Consider the following 20622-nt stretch of genomic DNA (forward strand, 5'->3'; position numbering starts at 1 on the left):
CAACGTGCGAAGGTGAAGGTGTTGGTAGTGCAGCATCGTAACCGGCCTGCTGCCATCTCGCTCGGACAGGTACGCTATATGCACCCTCCTGAGCATGAATGAAGCAGCCTTACCCGAATGTCACGAGACCCTCGAACGAGGCGGCCAAAGCGAGATAACACGATGCTCATGCTCTTGCTTACCCTCCCCATTCACGCACTTTTCCACAGCCAGCATAGAATGCATGCGCACTAGGAAGGGTCTTCTCGTCATCGTCGTCGTTTAGGGGTGTATGGGTGAGCCACGTTCGGGTTGTTCGTTTTCCGAGGGAGGAAAAGCGTATTTTCGGTGTTTTGTAATATTTATTTGATGACCCATCAACCCTCGGTACTTAGTCCTTGCGAAGCAGCCGACGAGTCGTGAGGTCAGGTCTGCACCGTTTACGAATTTTGCGTTTAGCGACGGATTGGGATCGTGGACGATGCTCTTGTGCTGTGTGTTGGAACATTAACCGTTCGATCCGGAGTTTGTGAACAATTTTGTAGAGAAATTGGACCTTTGAATTGTGTAAATTCAGTGTTAAAACTACACCTGTGTGCGTGGAAAGTGAATATCATTTTGTGTTTTCCCGTGAAACCTGTTGATCGTGATCTGTTTGGTGGGATCTTCGGCGTGGCAGAAACATTACAGAAGCAAAGTTAAAGTAGTGGAGTGCTTTAGGCTTTTGAGAGCAAACTTCCAATCCCAATGTTGAAAATGATGTCAGCGGGAGCCGTGCATGCCGAACGCGTCGCGATTCGTACCGGACCACCGCCCCAGAGCTCGAACACGATCTCGAAACCGAGGGCGGTGTACAGCATAGATCAGATACTTGGCAATCATCACCATACGCGAAGGACTAGCAGCGTCAACGTCACCAACAGCAGCAGCACCATCAGCAGTACCATTACCAGTAACAACAACAACAGCCTCATCCTTAACAACAATAACAACTCCGGTGAGTACAACTACACTAGTACAACGCGGATCCTGCGACGGACGGATTTATCATCCATCGCGTAGTGCGTGGTTCATGACCATCGTCGTGGCCACGTTGTTTGCGATCACGAACGGTCGGGTGGTTGTGGGAAACGGAACAGCTGCTGCCAGGTCCCGGGGAAGCCCCCGGAGTAATTGAGTATCGATAATCTAATAAATCAATTAATGCCAACCGGGCGCGACCGGGCGCCGTTGTTGGGCACGCAAAGCAGCCGAATTGGGGTCCGGTTTGAATGAGACATTTACATGAAGCCTTCACACCACCTTCCATGGCAAAGGCTCAATCAGCCACCCACTCTCTCTCGCTCTGGACGGGCTGTTCCCTTTCCCAGGGTGCCCTTTTTAGCGTCACCTGTGTGTTTGGGTGTACGCTCACGCACACCTTTCACGGCTCAACCAAGTTCTCCCTTCGCCGGCGACCAGGATGAAATGATAAATGGGCTGCAACTGCACTGGCTGGCGGCAGCTGATCGCAGCTGTTTTATGTTGGCTTTTCCGGACGGGGTTCCCCCTTCCGTCGGTGCGTGCTTCGAGGATCCCGTGTAGTTTCGGGGAATGAAGAAACGCAAATCAATCCTTGTCAACAAATTAAGAAGGGGCTAATGATGGTAGGCAATCAGGACTTGCTGGGTTTTTCCTGGTTTTTTTGTTCCCCGAGGTTTCATATGATTCAATCAAATTGTCGGCAATAATTTTCCGGCACGTTGAGGTGAAAGGAGAGGAAAAGTATCGAGCAACCCGGGGACGGAAATTGAGTTTATTGTTTCGCGTGATAAGTTACAAGCAATGTTTGGTCTTCAATAATAGGCACGACCGGTTTAATGACCCGATTCCATTTCGATTTTTCATAGTAATGGTGAGCCGGGTGGATAATGGCATCATTTTGTATGATCGGTAGCGATACCAGCGATAAGTAATCAAATGCTTCCTGCTATCGATATCAGCGAGCAGCACAGTGGTGTTCTCGATACTCGTAAGGTGTTTTACTTGATCGAAAGAACAGCAGCAGGCCAAGATGCTGGCTGTTAAGAGGTGCAATAAAACAATCACGAAGCAGCAGGCTCTGTTGCCAGCGTCCACTACCCCTGAGCCTACTTCGTCGAGAGCGCTCATAATCCCGTTCTCCGGCTGTGGTCCTTAACGTGGGAGCCACCCGAAATTACCGAAAATCCCCCTAATGCACCCCGGGAAAAAGAGGGAAGGTTTCAACACCCAATCCACACGCGTTACCTGCCCACAAAGTGGCCGATTCTCTTTCGGGACTCCTTGGTTGGGATCGCAAAAGGACGCATGCACGGGTTCTGGTGCCAGATGAATGGATGGCACAAGGATGTGTGGAACAAATTAGGCAGTTAATGCGGCCGGCAGACGGACTATTTGAGACCTGAACGAACCCTTTTTGTGGTAATCGTTATTAAATGCCCAAACAAATCATAAAAGTCTCGCACATGCCCAGACGTCCTTTCATGACCGGGATGGTGTGTTAGAGTATCATAAATGGTCCGATGCGGTTACATCCGCTGCATGACACCCGGGGAAATACACTCGATAACTCAATTCCGACCACCAGATTCTTCTACGTTTTTTTCCAGCTTCCAGCTCTAAGCGCTTTGATCATGTGGCACTTTTTCTGTTCTGTTCGTTTTCATTCGACGAAGTTGATTGAATTTTTCCAATCTATCCGTAATTGGTGCCCTGGAACTGTTTGTGCGAAAAAAAAAATAGCTGGGGATCAGGAAACCATTTTCATACCATTTCCGACGCATCGCACGTCATTGATGGTATTTCTTAATGCGCGACGATGCGCAATGGAGATACCGAAATAGCTGCTGCCCTGCTGACTTCACACTCCCATTGAATCCCCCTTCAATGCTGCCATCCAACACAACATCCATTCACATGAATGGGACCGACCAGTCGACTCTCGTGTTTGATCCCACGCACGCCGGCACGCACGCACTCCATTCCAGGTGCAACGCGATATTTCCCCCCCCCCCCCCCAAGAAAGAAAGGACGACGGACAGGAAACGACTACACTCAACACACTGCCGGGGACCGTGATGATGAGTGTGGTTGCGAACCACTCCCAGCAACAGCAGCAGCAGCAACAGCAACAGCAAACCACAATTCGTTAACGAGCAGACAGAGGCACCAGGAGATCGGCAGCTTCATTTCAGGCGCATTAACGCCAACCAGCGCGTCAGCCAGCGGAAATGCGCGAAAAACAAATTTTCTGCCATAAAAAAAAAGATGAGAGAGAGGTAGGCCGCGTTCCCGGGGACGCTGTACACCTTTTGCGGTTGTCCCCAGTGTCAGGAACACCACAACGAAGGGTGCGGTGGAATGGATTTTAATATACTCACAATTAAGGACCACACATACACGCGCACAGCAGCAACAGCAGCAGCATAAGGGGTGACAATGCGTGCGCCGTGTGCAGGGACAGACAAATTATGTTGCCAATGCTGCTCCTGCTTCTGATGATGAGGATGATAATGTGATGTCGAAGGGGAATCGCATGTCCTTCCTTCCTCTCTCTCTCTCTCTCTCGCTCGCTTCTCTTCCTCCCTGCCCTGGTTGATGGGCCAATTGATGACGATGGGCGAATGGGGTGACACACTCAAGTGCGTCACATCAACCTTCGCCTCGACAATGTTTGCACGAGTTGTTAAGCGGTTTATTGTTAATAAAAACTGGCCTCTCTCTCTCTCACTCTTGCTCTCTGGCTCTTTTTGACTTGGTGCTCGGTGTTATGTGGTCGCTGTTTGAACTCCAATCGGTTCGTCCACCCCCCCCAACTCACCGTTTACAGCGAATGCGGTTGTTGACTGTGAGTGTGGGCGCGCATCCATTTTGTGTTGTTGCGTATTTTGCAGAGCTGGTATGTTACCATCGTTCTCATAATCTTGCGCTCGGTGAATATTTATTTTCCACTCAAATTGATTAACGGGAACGAATCGGCGCATTTAGCGGACAGTTAATCCCTTTTGCGAAAAGAGCGAAAGAGCACAATGAGCTTTCAAACGGAACCGGACCAGAGCCGAAGAGTCAATAAAGGGGGGGGATCTGGTCAAGAATGCCTAGACGGTCCGGTTGCTGGGATCGTTAGCGTTCTGTCGGTGCTTCAGTTACTGATGATGCTGCAGCACAGCAGAACACAGCAGGCTATGGTCAAAGGTTCCACCAAAATGGATATTCGCGTGAAGCAAAGTGCAAAATCCAAAAATTAACCGAATCCTTCTTCAACAAAAAAATTCCCCCGACCTCAACCCACAACACAACATACGTAGTTAGGAAGCGCGGGACCAAAAATAATAAATCGCTTCGAACGCATCAACCAAAAAAGAAGAAAAAAAACGGCCGAACAAAATCCCATCTCGCGTGCAAACGCGCTTCGTATGCTTGATTGGACCAATTTGGGTCCCCATGTACACCCCGGTGATCAAAGCCCAGCGACGGAGGGGGACATGCTGGAAAAAGTGGACATCGAAAACTGTGGCGACTAAAAGACCAAAAGTCCGCGCGAGACCGCGTCTCTCTTCCGGTGCAGGGCATAAAAACGAAAACGAAAAAAAAAAACAGCGGAAAAGTCGTCATCGAATTCTCGGTCGCTCGAGTGTCCGCACAAAGAGCTAGAGTCCTGTAGCCGGAGAGAGCTATAAAGGATTAAGGAACGGGGTGGGAGGATGATTATTTAATTGGTGCATTCATCGTGCTCAGGGTACGAACCCTGGTGGCCTTTCAGAACGAGTCTATGCGTCCAGTGGACGCCATATTGGATTTTTTTTTAACTGTCGGTGCCTCGTTCCGGTAACGAACATAACATGCCATGGCGCATAGCAGCTGGGATACCTGAGTGTAGGCAAAAGTGGAGAGACATTTAGCGTGTGATAATGTTTTTATTTTCCACCGTCCAATCAAATCTATCTTCAATTTCGCGATTCGCTGAGGCCATTTTGTGATCCCTTTTGTGGCCCATCATCATGTCGCTCACTGTATAATTTGCAGGAACGCAATTCCACTTCCATTTGGTAATGTTGTGCTAATGTTTTTTTTTCTTTCATTTTCTTTTCCCTTTTCACTTGCTTGCTAACAGATCAGGACAATCCGTTGAAACGGGAAGCCTCCCCGGTGGAGGTGCACCACGACCATGGCGTCGACGTGGACAACGATGACGAGCTGCCGATCATGGGCGATATCGATCCGATGGACAACGATCCGAACGATATGGGACGGCCGAGAAAGATCCGAAGGTAAGGACACAGCCACAGCCCAAGGGAAAGTGTGACTTTCTGAGTTTCTAAAAATGCGAAATTTCCCTTTTCCCTTAGATCTCGGACCACCTTCACCACGTACCAGCTGCACCAGCTGGAGCGGGCGTTCGAGAAGACGCAATATCCGGACGTGTTCACCCGGGAGGAGTTAGCGATGCGCTTGGATCTGAGTGAGGCCCGCGTACAGGTTAGTGTCCCGCAGACGATTGTCACCCAACTCCAGCAAACAGGTCGTCGTCGGTGATCGTTGAGTAACCGTCACCTTCCACGGCGCACCCTAAGGTGGCCCTTATTTCACCGACGCCCGGGGGCCAGTCAAAAGTGGATTATGCGGGAATTCCCCTGGGAGTGTGCGCGCGCGCGCGGTGTCCCTCTTAATGTCTTGGCGAGTGATGGTGCCGACAGCATTACGGCGCCACCGGATCGCTAATTGTTCTGACGATTCATTAGCTTTCGGCGGCTTTTACGGCCGCGCGGCTCTTGTGTAAACTCCAGCTTGCCCCTCCGGCAAGGATTTACCGGACAAACCAAGTTATCCAACCACGATGCAATTCCGGTATCGGATCGCATTTGTCGTACGAGGAGACCTACCGTTGGGAGAGTGAGGACTAGGTAATATGATAATTATCCTCCAAGATCGCGGCAGACAGACACGAGGTCCCAGCACTCGCTTGGTGAACCAGTTTCGTCCGCAAACAACACCCGGCTAGCGGCGAGATCGCAGTGTGCTCTTTTTGCTTTTTGCAGCGACGGAAAAGCGTTTCCATTTACCAGAAAATGTAGATATCACTGGCACTGTTTGCGCTGCAATCGACCGTAACGAGCGCCGTTCCCGGGTGTGTTCCTGTGCGCACCGTGCGGCATTAACCGAGGGATTGCCTAAATCCGCTACTGTCGTCGTCGTTGCCGCATGCGCATTGCATGAGAAGCAAAACGGCGGCCGTTTGGTTTCCCCTCTTGGGCTCACCTTGGTAATCCTTGGTGCTTGGCAATCGAATTGCGCCGGCCAGAATCACACATACAGAGGTAGGCCACCTTTTTCGGACGTTTTGTTGTGTAATTGAAACCTTTCGCGCCGGTGTCGCGTCGTCGTCGGCCTTGTGCGCCTGTTTGTCATAAGGCGACCCTTCTCGGTAGCGATGCTGCTCGCGCGTCGGTTCCCGTCGGGAGAGGGGTGGCAAAACCCACCCTGAAGTACATGGATATGTACATGGATATATTGTGCCGATTGTGACGATGGTATTAATCGCTTTTAATAAACTTATAATAAACATCTCTCTCTCTCTCGCTCCCCCTTCCTTGCCGGTTTGCCGTTGTCGTTTGACGGGCCTTACGGATGGATTCCCGGGGGTCCAGGGGTCTCTCCTAGGTCCTGCGCCCCGCATCCGAGGGTTCTGCTCACGCCGTGTAATGTGAGAACACGGCCAGGCTGCTGATTTATGTCAGGGAGGGTTCCACGATTAGCATAAATTTGTCCGCTAATTAGTGCAACCCATTTCCACATTCCGTACTCCCCAGAAGGGGATTGGCATCGGTGGCAGTAGCCACCGCGTGTTGTTGTCATTCTTCGCTGCAGTCAACCGCACATCCATTTTCATTATGCATGCCATCTTGAAGATGAATTGGCCGTGAACCGAATACCGAATAGTGTGTTTTTCTGTTTTGGTTTATGGAGTGATTATGAGATTTGGTTTTTTTTGTGCCCTAGCATTAGCAGAGAGCAAAAAGTGCGGCAGTAAATCGAGTTTTCTGAGGACTTTTGCAAAGACTCCAAAGCCATCTAGTTGCGATACAGTTGATGCTGGGAGTGTTTTCTCGGTAGAGACACAAAAAGGACTCCAAGCGAGCACCAGAACAGCGGACATGCCGTCCATTAGGATATTGTGATAGGTTTTCCATGTAATTGGCAACAATTTGCAACTTACCACCGGCTGCTAATGGGAACAATGGGAGTCCTCGGTACCGGCAGCAGACTGTGCTAATTGCGCTGTGAAAATTGCATTCAATTAAATCATCCACGCCAGTCAGCCAGCCAATCGGGCAGCACTCCTGCGAATGGGAAGCACGGAAAGCAGCATTCCGGATCCGTTTTTCCGTATTTTATTCTTGCTCTTTCTCTCACCCGCTCGTTCTCCTTGTCTCTCTTTCTCTTATGGTCGAAGCTCCATTGCTAATTAAATCAGGTTGCTGGCTGTGCTGAGCGTGTTTCTGGCACTCGCTCCGTGGAGCATTAATTGCAATTATGAGCCATTAAATTTAGATTTCAACGACAACGACGACAGCGATGATGGTGCTACTGGCCGTGGTGGTGGCCACACGCTGGCGGCCGTGATCGCGCCCATTTACATCATCGAGCTAATTTGAGCTCGTTGCGGATATCCGCCGCTTACGCCAGCTCACAGGAGGACCACCACGAGACACCCATACACACTTAGGGGCTCGAGGTACAAAGTGAAATTACCGAATGCATTAGCCCACTTCAGCAACCGAGCACACGAGCATACGATTGGGCATCGGACCGGAAATGGACCGGCAATAATGTGTCCTTCTTGTCTCGGCTGGAGGCCCTTTCGCTTCACACGAGGCACAAGGAACGGATGAACGGAAGACAGCGTCCCGTGAATCCCGTGAATCAACACAATGGTCCTAATCGTTCCGCGGCTCTCGTTCCAGCGAAACACGTGCACGCGAGGCCGGAGAGGATCACGAGACCGTACGCCACCAAAGTACATTTAATTGAAATGTTACAACACATACATACAGAGACCAGCATACACCCCTACATAGTGGTCTCGGTGGGGTGTGCTGTTACAATGGCAGAAGAGAGAGAGAGGGGGAAGCGGGTTGGTGAATGACTCAAAAAATCAAACGATGTCAATTACATCGGATTTAATGAGCTTAAAAATGTTGTTACCAATACCATGCCCTTCGCGCCATGCGCCCCTTTCTGCTTCTTGTTCTGCGAACAGCAGAACCCCTATGGCGAGTCGAACCAGAGGAAAATTCAGGAGTTTCGGTTTTCCGCTGCAAAAAAGGGACCGCACTGATCCGCGGGAACAATCGCGGGGTTTGTTTCTGGTGTGTTTTCTGGCAGGGATCGACGAAAGGGGTTTAAAGATGAATTGAATTTTAGGATCTGCATACGCGGCGACCTTCGAGGTTTAGTGAAAATTGTGGAAAATTATATCACCACCGCGCATCTTGATCTCACAGAATCTACCTTAGAGAATACGGAAAAGTGTAAATGTCCTGCACAAGAACACACACTAATGCCACAAAATTGATAAAACTTGGTGTAATCTCCCCGAGGGCACACACTGTCCCGACGTCCTCACGCCCCGTCACGATCGTTTGCAGCAGATAGCGTAGTGTGCGATTTGCTGACCGATTATCGGGGGTGTAACCATGGCAACCGTTTGAAGTGGTTCACCGATGGGCGATTGATGTGATCGTTCCGGTTGAGTTCGAGGTTTTTTTTTTTACCGTTTAACCACCCCCGGATTCAATCCAAGCAACCCTCGAAGGGCGCTCAACCATCAGCGTTGGCTTTGGAATGGACAAATTCATGTGCAAGTGCCCGCCCAACAAGAAAATGGACCGAAATGGAAGGGTAAAACGCTCAATTACGGAAATTAATTTAATCCCAAATCCTATTTTAAGGTGAATTAAGTGGAAATTTAGTTGTTGTTGACTGCACTTTGAACCTGCTGAAGCGGAGTACAGCTGTATGGCCGTCATTGGGGTTGCTATGTCGAGAGGACCTCATGGCTTGCCCTTCGACTGCGACGATGCGATGAGATTGCATTTATCCCGGAACCGTTTTGCAAAAACGAAGAGCAGTGTGTTTTGAATGTTGCGTTGCCTTCCTTTTTTTGTACTCAAACTGTTTACCTCATTTACTGTGCCCAGAGTGGAATGGAAAACAAAGAGGGAACTCGTGAACTTCGAAAGGATCTTTTGCGACGTCGCTCGCACTGCTCGTGCGCTCTCTGACCTTTCGCATGTCCTGGGCAATAATCTGCTTTTAATATAATAATATCCACTTAGTAATCCACATCACGTGTGTTCGCACATCAATCCTCAACCGGTTCGAAATCGGTTCAGTTCACCCTTGAATCCCTTAGCGAAGAAGCGGAACCAACTAAATGACTGATATTAAAAGGGCTTTCTGTTTGTTTTCCTATCATCCCAACCAAACAACCGCCCCCTCCAGCCCTCCCACTAATCGATATCCAATCACGTGGAGCAACGGAGCGGCTGCCATTCTTCCCTTCATCCGAGGGAAGGATCCTCTTTAACTCCAATGCTCCACCGTTACGTCAGCGGTTTGGTGGTTAATGTTTTTTTGTTGCAAAGAAGGACCCTTCTCAGCTCGCTCTCTCTCTCTCGCCTCGCACAAAGTTCTGCTGCTGCTGCGCTGTGTCTGTGTTGAAGAGTAGAACTTACGGCCGGGCTGTTGTTGTGCGTCTCGGTGTGGAATTATAAGGCCAAAGTTCATTTTAATTAATTTCCTTACCGTACACAGCACCCAGCAGCGCAGCACCGGGCCTTTTTGGGACTTTGGGAGAAATCTCTGGGACCTGGGAACTGGCCGCATTAAGTGCACTTTTGCCCGGCGGCACTTGGCACTGGCCATGGGTCCTCTATCGCACCTATTTCGAATGCCGTCAGCGCCATCGCCTCGGTACCGGTTTTTCCGGCTCGGTAAATCGGCATTGGCGAATGGCGGCCGGCTAATCGTATTACTTGGTGGTTGGCGTCAGACACACCTTGGCACGCACCGGGGGCTGGAAGGTTTTTGGGAACGGGAACGATAGCAATCTCGGTTTCGGTCACGCTGGTATGCATAATTAATCGTCCAGGAGGACCGGCTCAATTGCTTGTCACCATTTAATGGCCAAGTCATTTGCATGGCCCTCCTCCCCCTGTTGAAACTATGTGCATTAGCTCATTATGCGTTTTTCGGGGACAGGAAGACGACGGTGACGGCGAAGGTTACACGGAATGCTACTCATCAATCGGGGCCCATCTTATCGATCGTTGTGGAGTGATTTCGAGCGACAGAAAGCTAGTTGTGGACCCGGTCTGTTATTGTTGTCTTGCCTTATGCTTGCAACGCACTGTATGCCTCCATTTGCATCGAATTGATTGTATTACAGTCAGCCAAGAAGAGAAAATCCTGCCCCGAATGGTGATTGAAACGTGTAATTTAACCTCCAAGCACACACGGCCACACACATTCATTAATCGGTTCCATTGTCATTCCAATTAACGCAATAGAACACGTGCGCATCGCACCAGCGGTCGCTGTTGGACGCTAGAGAGAGGACGGATGGCGGCATTGATTGATTTCAATTGTGCTGCTGCTGCTGCTGCTGCTGAAGGATTCCTGGCAGCATTCTGGCTCCTGTGACCACACACTCGCCCGCACAATGCTGGCCAATCGGAAGCAAGTACCGGTTTAGGCATGGACCGGTTAGCTGGCGTTGTAACGTTGAACCTTTGGCAGGGAAATCTGCAAAGCGTTCTCCTGAATCTCATGCGTGTTTATTCCTCCCTTAAGCAACCGAACGCATGGCCATCTTGATGGTGCTCCGTCGTGAGAGAGAGTTAGGGTGAGGTGATCCTAGTAGACCGGTGCTTGGTCCAAGAGGGCGAGGGAAAGCCAATCAATTCGGTAACGTTCACCATGGAGAACCGATGCACCAGGCCACACCGTTGGACGAGTTTGATTGATTCGGGAATGCTTCTTCGGGAATGTGGCCAGTGCTTGGTCTCCTACAAATTGCTCCAATTTGTACTGCTTCCGGAAAGTCCTCCCGGATTCGGAGATTCACTTTCCGAGAGCGTCTTGCGCCTATTCCCTCCCCGGGTAAATGGTTTGTTTTGTCACTCGAGGCACCCAAGAAGCATCCAAGGCACCCAAATCATGATGATGACGTGAGCGGCTCCTTTGGCCATAATGATGAGCCAGCCAGTGAGCCGGACCGATAAGGACACTCAGTCGGTCCCATCATTTCCGGCGTGCTGCTCCGTGCGTATCGCCAAATCGGCTTCCTTGCTCATATCCGGTTTCCGGGGACCGGGACCGAGTATTCACAGCATTCGGACATGGTCCAGGGGATCCGTATGATGAGCCTGGTGGGTGCGATAATTGAGCCACATAATTGCTCGATATTGTCAAATTAGTCACTCGGTGTGGCGCGAGCGCTCGCACTTCCGGGACGGTCTGTCCGCTCGGATCAATTACAATGCGCGTCAGAAGACGGACAACGCACGCGACGCGACACGTCATCACCAATTAGCCATGGGCCGGATCACGAACGGGAACCATCCGGTGATCGACGAAAGATAATAAAGTTGTTTTGATGGCCCGGACAGGGACCGGAATCATTATAGTCCCCCACTAAGGTGTGAACAACGTTTGACACCTCGCGTGGATTTAGCGCCAGCTCCTATCAAAACACAACCGCGATCCTATCATCACCGGGAACAGCCCTCTATCATTATTATTATTATTATTATTCTGTGATCCACCCTCGTAACGCCACCCCCGCTTGACCATTGTCTTTCTGTTTTCTCTTCCTTAATGTGTTTAGGTTTGGTTTCAGAATCGTCGTGCAAAGTGGCGCAAACGGGAGAAAGCCATGGGCCGGGACACATCTGCCTTCCTGCATCACGAACAAGGTATGCATCACGAACAGGCTACAATTAAAAACCGATTATCGGTATCCAAAATTAAACACAAAACCAAACCACAGTGTTCTAATGAGGGTCATTCGGAATTCGTATTCGATTCCTTCTCCAACAGCAGGTATGCCGGAGTTCCCGTTGGCGCTACCGTTGGCCCACAATCTACCGCATCCGGGGCTACCGGCGGAGTTTTGGCCACCGAACTTTGGTCTGCATCCGTCGCTGCTCCCAAACACCCACTCGCTGCTCCATCCGGCGGCCAGTGTGATGCCAAGTTACAAGATCCCGAACTTCCATGCCATCCTGTCGCAGTACATGGGTCTGAACAATCTGTTCGGTGGTTATCCGCAGAACCTCAGCCTCAACACGGCCTCACCGACGACGGTGGCGGCAGCGGCGGCGGGAGTGGCAACGACGCGTATCAGCCCCCAGAGCAGCCCACCAAGGAAGGATAGTCCACCGATGCCCTCGGTGCCGTTGTTGACCGTCGATCGCAACAGTAGCACCGTGGGCAGTCCAAGTAGCTCGAGCAGCAGCAGCAGCAATAGCAGCAGCTCAACCAGCAGTAACGCTAGCAACAGCTCCAACATTAGCGTCGGTAGCAACACCAGCAAAGAGTGCATCGTAGAGAAGTAGGCGATCAGGGTGACTCAAGATCGTGTGCGCGCACGCTGGCAATAAGTAGAGGAGCTTGTTGAGCTGCTAAGTAACTGGCTCTGGGGTGTAAATATGCTAAATTGATATGTGGCGAATAGTATTCGGTAGACAAATAGACGGATAGTTGGTACTACAGGGAAGAGAGAGAGGGGCAGGAATGTTCTGTTTGTTCTTTTTTTTTCGTGTTTTGCTCTTTCCACACACACAAAAGGTTTCCCGCTTCGTGATTTTATGTTAAAAAAAGGTGTCAACGTCTGCGCTTTAATTGCAGAGAGAGAGAGAGAGAGAGAGAGGGCTGGTAGAGAAGCTAGACGAAGGGCTATGTAAATACTATTTAACGTGCAAAGTGTAATGCGGTAATGCGCCAGGGCATATTAACGAAATGATGAAACATGTTAGAAACATATTATGCGGAGCGCAATTGAAGGAGAGACAGAGAGAGAATGCAGCTTCAAATAAAGAAACGCCGAACCGAAAGGATTCAAATCAAACTCAATCGATTCTATTCCGATTCCTTTTCATCAATCTGTGCCTTCACCCAGCCGCTGAAGTGACCGACATCAACAAAAACATCCGGCTGACCGGTACCGCATCGTCCACCGACCGTGTAGCTACCGACGCCGACCAACGTTCCGTTGAAAACTGCCGGACCACCGTAGTCCCCCTGGAGAAGAAAGCGAAACGGATGAGAACTAAGCACACCAAGGAATCTGCGTAAGATCGCTGGATACTTACGGTACAGAAGCCACCACCGTTGCTCGTGTCAAGACAGATAGCACCCTCGTACCAACCATCCCCGGTGGCCTCCTGACAATCGCCACTCGACAGCGTGGTCAGTTCGGCGTGCTTCAGTTTGAACGACGTATTGCCAGCTTCCGAGGTGCGTCCGAATCCGGACACCGTCACAGCCTGCTGCTCTTCCAGCGCGCTCTCTGCCAATGCAACCGGTTGAGTGTTGAAGGAGAGCTCGAGGCTACGGCGTACCTCAACCAATGCCAGATCGTACTGGGTGCTACCGTGTTCGTACTGATCATGGACCAGCACCGAACGGATTCGGTTGTATTTCCCGTTCGAGAACAACTTCTCGGAGCCATAGTACACGTTCAGGTTGTTCAAAGGAAGGCTACGAGCAAAGAATTTGTGTTGTAGGTCTCTCGTTTTGATTGTCAGTCCACCGGGATGGCCATTTACTTACAGAGTGTTGTTAGCATCGAAGAGACAGTGAGCTGCGGTGAGGAAGAACCGTTCATGGACCAACACACCACCGCACAGAACGAGCAGCTTCTCGGTCAACGTCACCTGGTACGGGAACTGGCCACGCTCTGCTGTCTCGCCATCGATAACTCGCGATCCGAGAGCGTCCACCAGGCTCGTGGCAAGCACCAAAGCCAGTGCAGCGCAGGAAAAAGAGAAGAAGTTCATTTTCGTTCAGCTCGCAAGTGAGGATGAGTTGTTTTGCACTGACTATTGGTAGGACCAACGGGGCAGTCAGTTTTTATACCATTGCTTCGCTGTGGTCGAGTGGTCGCGTGTTGTCCACTTGAGTGACGGAATTCGCTGACGAGAGCGAGACTGGCTCGAGCGAGGATTACTGTGGCTCGCAGTCACAAATCTCGGGGACTCGTGCACCCAACCAACGGGGAAATAAAACACGGAATCAAGTGGCTAAAGAGAGTGTACGGAACGTGGGATATGAATTGGGTCCGCGATTGATTTCCAAGCGGAACGTTTCGAACCTCCAGAATCCGGGACTCACCGGGATGGATTGTTGAGTTTCGTTTTTTTAATTTTTGCCAAACGAATTAAGCAACACACGGCCTATGTACGTCATGGATGGCACGGAAAAAGGGGTTGTAACACCCTTCATGGCACGCGATACGCGATTACAATGCAATCCAGGGCCATTCTGCATTCTGGCATGAACAGCTGCAGAAGTGGTCCCGGTTCGCTCTCGATAAAAGACCTGCTCGCGATTGCCATTGTTTGGTGCAGAACAAATTAATCGAATGCTGCACACATTATGATGAATGGCCACCGGGGCTAGCCATCTAGCAGGCCGGCGCTTGGATGTTCATTTAAATCGCTCACGGTTTCTGCCATATGTGGCATAGGACTTTAAAAAGTTTGCATTTACAATGTACACCCAAAGAACCCATCACCATCAAAGACCGAAATGCCAAAAATGTTGCCCCTAATTTGTTAGAATTAGATTTAAAAATTGGTTCGTGCTCCGTGGCCGCGGATTGCCCTCCTTCTCACGCTCACCTCAACTGTCAATCACGATCAGCAGACCAGCACCGAGGTCTCGTGTGCGTGCCGCGCTTCGCTGATTTATCAATTTTTGATTGCAAAATGTGTTAAATTCTCTCTCGAAAATGGATAGAGAGGTCCCTGGTTTCGGCGTTAATCCGTTTGCGGTACGGCGCAGAGGGCAATTAGATGGCGGAAAAGGTGCGAAACAAACGTCGAGTTTTAGGTCCCGGATAACCTCATAGAGGATCATTTCACGGTCGAGTGATCCTGGCGGTCGGGTGATTCGAAGCCGTTTCTCTCTCCCACAATTGGCCATGATGCCGTGACGGCAACAACGGCGGACACTTGCAGTGAAGCTCGTCCAATCCCGTCCGCAAAAGCGAATTCCGGGCGCTTCGGTATGGATATCCTGATCGGCCTTGTGTACCTATATTAGCCCCCGGGATCAGCATCATCCTCCCCGCTTTGAGCTCTTGTGTTTTTTTTTTCTTAGCGAAAACCCTTGAAAACCCTCTGCGCAAAATGGCGATCCCGTTGTGCCGGTGTCGATGCCGAACATTGTCTTCGTCTTTGGAGGCGATCTCGAGTGAGATCTTGAGTTGGTGTGATCTTCGGCACCTTTTCTTTCGCTAGGTGGCATAAGTAAGGTGTGCTACGGAGGTGGGCGGATGAGTGGACATTTCTTGAGGCCGAAAACCGGGCCTGGGCTCTCGTTTTCCCCGTTCTGTTGTTGCCCCATTGTTTCTCTATGCCGATGGTGAGCTGTTTTGTGTGTTTTGTGTTGTGGAAAACAAAACAGGAATTAGCTTTTTTGTGGTGGCACGGTGGGCGCAACGCATTATAATGTTGTTACAGCAGTCGTCTGGTCTGGTCGTCGGGTGACACGGTCGAGGTCCGGGATCTGCTGGGCTGTGTGAAGAGGTGCGAAACACCTTAAAGTGCGGCCACTCTAATGAAGGAGCGAGCCAAAGTGGGGCTTAGCGGTGCTCGAGGGTTTTGAGACTTTGGACTTTGGAGAGGGGTGGCGAGATGAAAGAGATGAGAAGCATATTTGCCGCCTTTCACCGGATAATTAGCCGCTAATGGGCTCGAGAGGTACTGCAGTGCAGCGTGTGGCAGGAGCGGCAGCAGCATCCCAGGTGACCGCTGCAGGGAAAGAGGCGATACTTATCCGCAGGCCGATCCGTCCCGAATACGATGGACTTTTTTCGCGTGTGAATTTTTGCGCGTGTGGCCCACATTGTAGCCGGTGTTTTTGTACTCGGTTGGATGTTAAAATCTAACATTTGACAACGCGTTAGAATGGGGTAACGGCCTAGCAAAGGACCGTTGTAGCTACAAATGATATCTGATGATCATATTTTGATGTGAAATTAGCAGATTTTAATCAGAATTATCGAAACTTTCTTCTTTGTTTAACTATTTTTCAACTATTTCCATTCGGTTAGTTTGATGGTATCATTTCTGTACAAGAATGTTTTGAAATAAAGGTTTTATCGTCATAAGAAAGCTAGGAAACTATCAAAATCCAAATTCGTTTAGATGGACTTTTTCAATTGTCAAAATAAATGACAATTATATTATACACGATTAACTTAACACATTCAACTTTATTCAAATTAATGGCATATTAAACTACAACTTTTGAAGAATATTAAGTTCTGCTTTTGGGAAAGATTTAGTAAAAACTTCATCCAAGGCATCAAATTTAAGCAGTCGTATCTTCGATAAGATACTTTTTACGGTGCCCATCGTAGCTGCGGGTTGGGTAATCAGAAAAATACAAATCGATACTTGATTGAAAGATTATAAGTTTATATAGGTAGCCCCGTCGAGTTTTTGTTGAATTTCGTATTTTTCGATATTTGGCAGATTTTTTATGTTGAAAAAGTGAAGCTTTCTGTCACTTTGCTTAAAACAAAATTTTTAAAGATTTGTTTTAAAAAAATATCAACAATTTTCTTGAAATCTCTTCAGGATTACCTGGCAAAGAGTGTACAGGTTATGTGTTAAAAATTTCGAATCGATCGGTCCAGTATTTTTTACGGTACGCTGGGCACCGACTTTGAAAACGTTGGTTTTGGGAAACGCTCTTCAAAGTAGCGAGCTGCATGGAGCCTTGTATGAAACGCGAATTTTGAAAAATCTATAACTTTTTCAGTTTTTCCTTGATTGATTGAAAACTTTTACACAATACCCTTGAAAGAATCAGCATTCATGGAACATTGTTAAAAATTATAAACAATCAAAAAATTAAATACAGAAGCCCCTCCTTAAATGAGGCTCTTCTAAACACACATTAACATTAATAACTCCTTCTCCTAGAACTTCGGAGTTTTGTTAGTATTGAAAGACTAATTTTCAAAATATTCATTGACCAAATCCGCTATTTTATAAATCTTAATCCATTTCTTTTTTTATTTTAAATAAATGTATCTGCACTAAAACCATAAACAGCTAATTCATGGTAGAAAATCCAGTGTTTAATAAACACTTCAAAAGCACTAAACAGGTGCGTTCAGCCAGTGTCGTAAATTATGAGACGATTTTAATGTGATCTCGATCACAGTTAAGCCGCTGACTTCATCGACCATTCCATCGCCATTGACACCATTTACCCGGCCAGAGCTTTGGCTCAAAGCCGAAAAACTATACCACCCACCGATACCGACAAAGAGATCCTTATCAGCTGTTCCCTGGCTGGCTTTGCGATAACCGCCACTCTATCATTGTGCCATCAGGCCGCACCCCTTTCTCTCATTGGCTCCCCCGGCCAGGGGTTTAATTTGGTTTTTATTAATATGGATATTTATTGTAATTTATCCTGTGAACTTTCACACCTGACCATCTCGAGCCGAGGTCTAGCCCCGGCCCCCGCCTAGATGGGCTCCATTATCTCTCCCAGCGCCTCCCATCGCGCTTATCAAAACGCCCCGGAGGAATATTAATTTCATTATTCAGCTCCCAACAAGAGCGCAGCGCAGGATCGTGGTGGTGGTGCTGATGTGATTTGTGGTCGCCGGGTACCAAGGCCTGCAGGCCTGCAGATATACCGGCTGCTGTCACCGTGGTGCGGCATGATTTACGGTTTGTTTGAATTAGCATCGGATTTCGATCACGGTTCTGGCGACCATAAGGTACCCGATCGATTGACGTTGAACGTTTTCGCACAAAGCCACTCGCAGTGGCAGCTGAATTCCTGCGTTTGTTTGTTACTATTTCTGACCGTCCCTGGGATCCTGGACAAATTGCCGTCCAAAAATGGTCCTTTGCGCGATCCAGGGCCCCCGAGAGGACAAAGTATCGGTTTGCAAAACCTCAGCCAATTATTGGTTTGTGCGATTCGATCTGGCTGTGGGCCCTTCGGGCGCACTGGACCGCCTTCAAAACTTGGCGGAATTGGCGGATCACTTACTTGCCTCTTTTTTTCCTCTCTCTCTCTCTCGGTCTCGATTGCGCGAAACCGATACCCTTGAGGTCGGTACGGTTCGAGGCGTTACCGGCGAAGAATCTGTCGGTTCCTCTGTCGCTGCATCCCGTTTGATGAGGCTGCAGAGTCTGTTACTTCCGCCAATTGCCAATTGTCACATCACGAGCACGAGAGGTCCGCGTGCGATGCTCAATGTAGCATAATAATTTCCCCGGCAATAAATTGAATTCATTCCCCACGCCACGCCAGACAAAGCACCGCGCACCGGGAACGAACGGAAGCGAATGCAATTCAGGCGAGGCCGAGACCGGTCTGTTTTGTCAATTCAATAATCGGGATACCCGGGGTAATCATGTAAGAAGCGGAAACATCATCGTCCATCTTGCTTATTAATCCCGGGGATTGCAGCTCGGGGATTGAAATTAATCAACCGTAATCGGGTGCTTCTTGCTTCCTGCGCTCGCAGGAAACCGAAGATAGCGAAGCGAACAGAAGTCCTTCCAGGGTGAAAATGAATCCTGGACACCCTGCTGCGTCTTAAGATGGTGTTGGTGGTGAGGATGGTTGACAATGTGCATCTTGGCCAGCGCCATTCGTCCGTCCGTCCATCCGTCCGTCGCCGTTTGTTTGTCCGCCGCCATCCCGTTTGACCTCTTCTCGAGACTCTTCTCGGTGCTTGCCGTGGGTCAGATTAGGCGCTTAAGCGGCTGTGTTCCCTTAGAAAATGGTTTCCCATTTCCTGGTTTAGCACGAGAGCGATCTATGTTCTGGTGTGGCTTTCGAGATTTCATTGTGGCGTGAAGAAAAGAGACACAAAGGAGAGATGTACTTCAAAATGGAATGTAATATGCGATAATTTTAATAATGTCCTTGGCATGCGGTCCACTGCGGTCCCTGGGCCACATCTGGTCACATCTACAATATTAATCGACACTTCTTGCACGCTTCTACAGCATCGTGTACTAGCGGCAGTATGGATATCACACCGCGATCGGCTTATCTGGCCTTCACTTCACATCCTGTGCCTGTGGAGGAAGGCCATTCCCGGTGTTGCTACAATTAATTTTGGTTTAGCACAACGTACAGCGCAATCGAAACCGTTGGTCCCGTGTTTCTGTGTGCGAAACCAGATCGGCATCGGCAGGAGGTCGGCAGAAGGTACTACAACGCAGCCAACGAGTCTCTCACGGCAGCTCAGCACTCGGTGTCAGCGGGAGGTCTGGTTCCTTTCGGCAATTTTTCGACACGAAAGAAAGGAACGGCGGCTGTGGCGACGATGGCTCTCGACCGGGGCTGGCATCCCTTTAAGTGGCGAAGTGCTACGGGAAATGTGGGTAAACATTGCATTAGAAACCAAACAACGCACATAGCCGCAAGGTATTCGTCGTCTCGGGTACTTAAGGACCCGTCTGTGCGTACGTGTTTGTGTGGATCGCTGGCACCGAAGGCGACGGTGACGAGGCCAATGGTGAGCGGGAAAATATAATTACCGTTTTAAGCACCGAGAGGAACTCTATTTTCTCCATAATCGTTTCGATGTCGCAATGTTTCTAAATTGGAACACGAATCTGGGTCGCCGGTTGAGGAAACGGAGTTTACGGGGATGTAATTAGTGGTGTTCGCAGTAGGCATTGGTAGTATTTGAAGCTGTCGGAGTGTTCCAGCGAGGCGAATTGAAAGGTTGAGCTACTTGGACAAAGTTATTGATGAAAGGACCTAATTTAGGATCGAAAAACGATTTATAAATTGCGTTTTATAGAACAAAACGCCAAGCTTGGAGACAGTTTACGTTCTACAAAATCAATCTACACCACAAGATACCGAAAACATCTGTCACACGCCCATCACACAGGCAGGACTTGAAGTGGACTCCTCGGTTGCATCTTCGTCTCGGGCTCTTGGTCTCCGATCGAGGCAGAACCACCCGGGAAAGCAACGGCACACATACACTCACGGTGCTCAAGCACACCAAACAAATAATCGGGTTTTTTTTCTTAATAATAAAAATAATATCCTGCCGATGGCTAATGGTGAACGCCAACGGTCGCGGCCGCGTCAGCGAAAGCAATGCGTCTCCACAGCAGGGTGGCCCTTAAAACGAGCTGCCCGATAATCCTTTTCCCTTTCGGCAGTCAACCCTCGGAGTCAGAGGACGACGGAGACGATGACGTCCGCTAGGGGCCGTCCTGGTCGAACGACGGGGGGGCCACGGGTACACAATGAGGCGGCATTTGGTGGGGACATGAGTGAGACCGGGTGGTTGTGGATGATTGTGCAAAATGCGAATTGAATAAATGG

The 20622-nt window shown here is 49.4% G+C and overlaps 2 protein-coding genes across 2 annotated transcripts; one reads left to right on the forward strand and one right to left on the reverse strand.

Annotated features, from left to right (window-relative positions):
* Window positions 1-665: 665 nt before the first annotated feature.
* On the forward strand, window positions 666-13034 carry LOC126577454 (retinal homeobox protein Rx1). Its single transcript, XM_050239084.1, has 5 exons — window positions 666-976; window positions 5114-5270; window positions 5349-5478; window positions 11891-11978; window positions 12106-13034. Exons 1-5 carry the CDS (start codon window positions 727-729, stop codon window positions 12618-12620), a joined length of 1140 nt encoding a protein of 379 aa, XP_050095041.1. The 5' UTR covers window positions 666-726; the 3' UTR covers window positions 12621-13034.
* Window positions 13035-13121: 87 nt separating this feature from the next.
* LOC126577455 (serine protease SP24D-like) lies at window positions 13122-14110 on the reverse strand. Its single transcript, XM_050239085.1, has 3 exons — window positions 13837-14110; window positions 13377-13764; window positions 13122-13305 (listed from the first exon to the last, which is right to left on the reverse strand). Exons 1-3 carry the CDS (start codon window positions 14061-14063, stop codon window positions 13144-13146), a joined length of 777 nt encoding a protein of 258 aa, XP_050095042.1. The 5' UTR covers window positions 14064-14110; the 3' UTR covers window positions 13122-13143.
* Window positions 14111-20622: the final 6512 nt, after the last annotated feature.

The sequence above is a fragment of the Anopheles aquasalis genome, chromosome 3, assembly GCF_943734665.1.
Source record: "Anopheles aquasalis chromosome 3, idAnoAquaMG_Q_19, whole genome shotgun sequence".
NCBI classification, from domain to species: Eukaryota; Metazoa; Arthropoda; class Insecta; order Diptera; family Culicidae; genus Anopheles; species Anopheles aquasalis.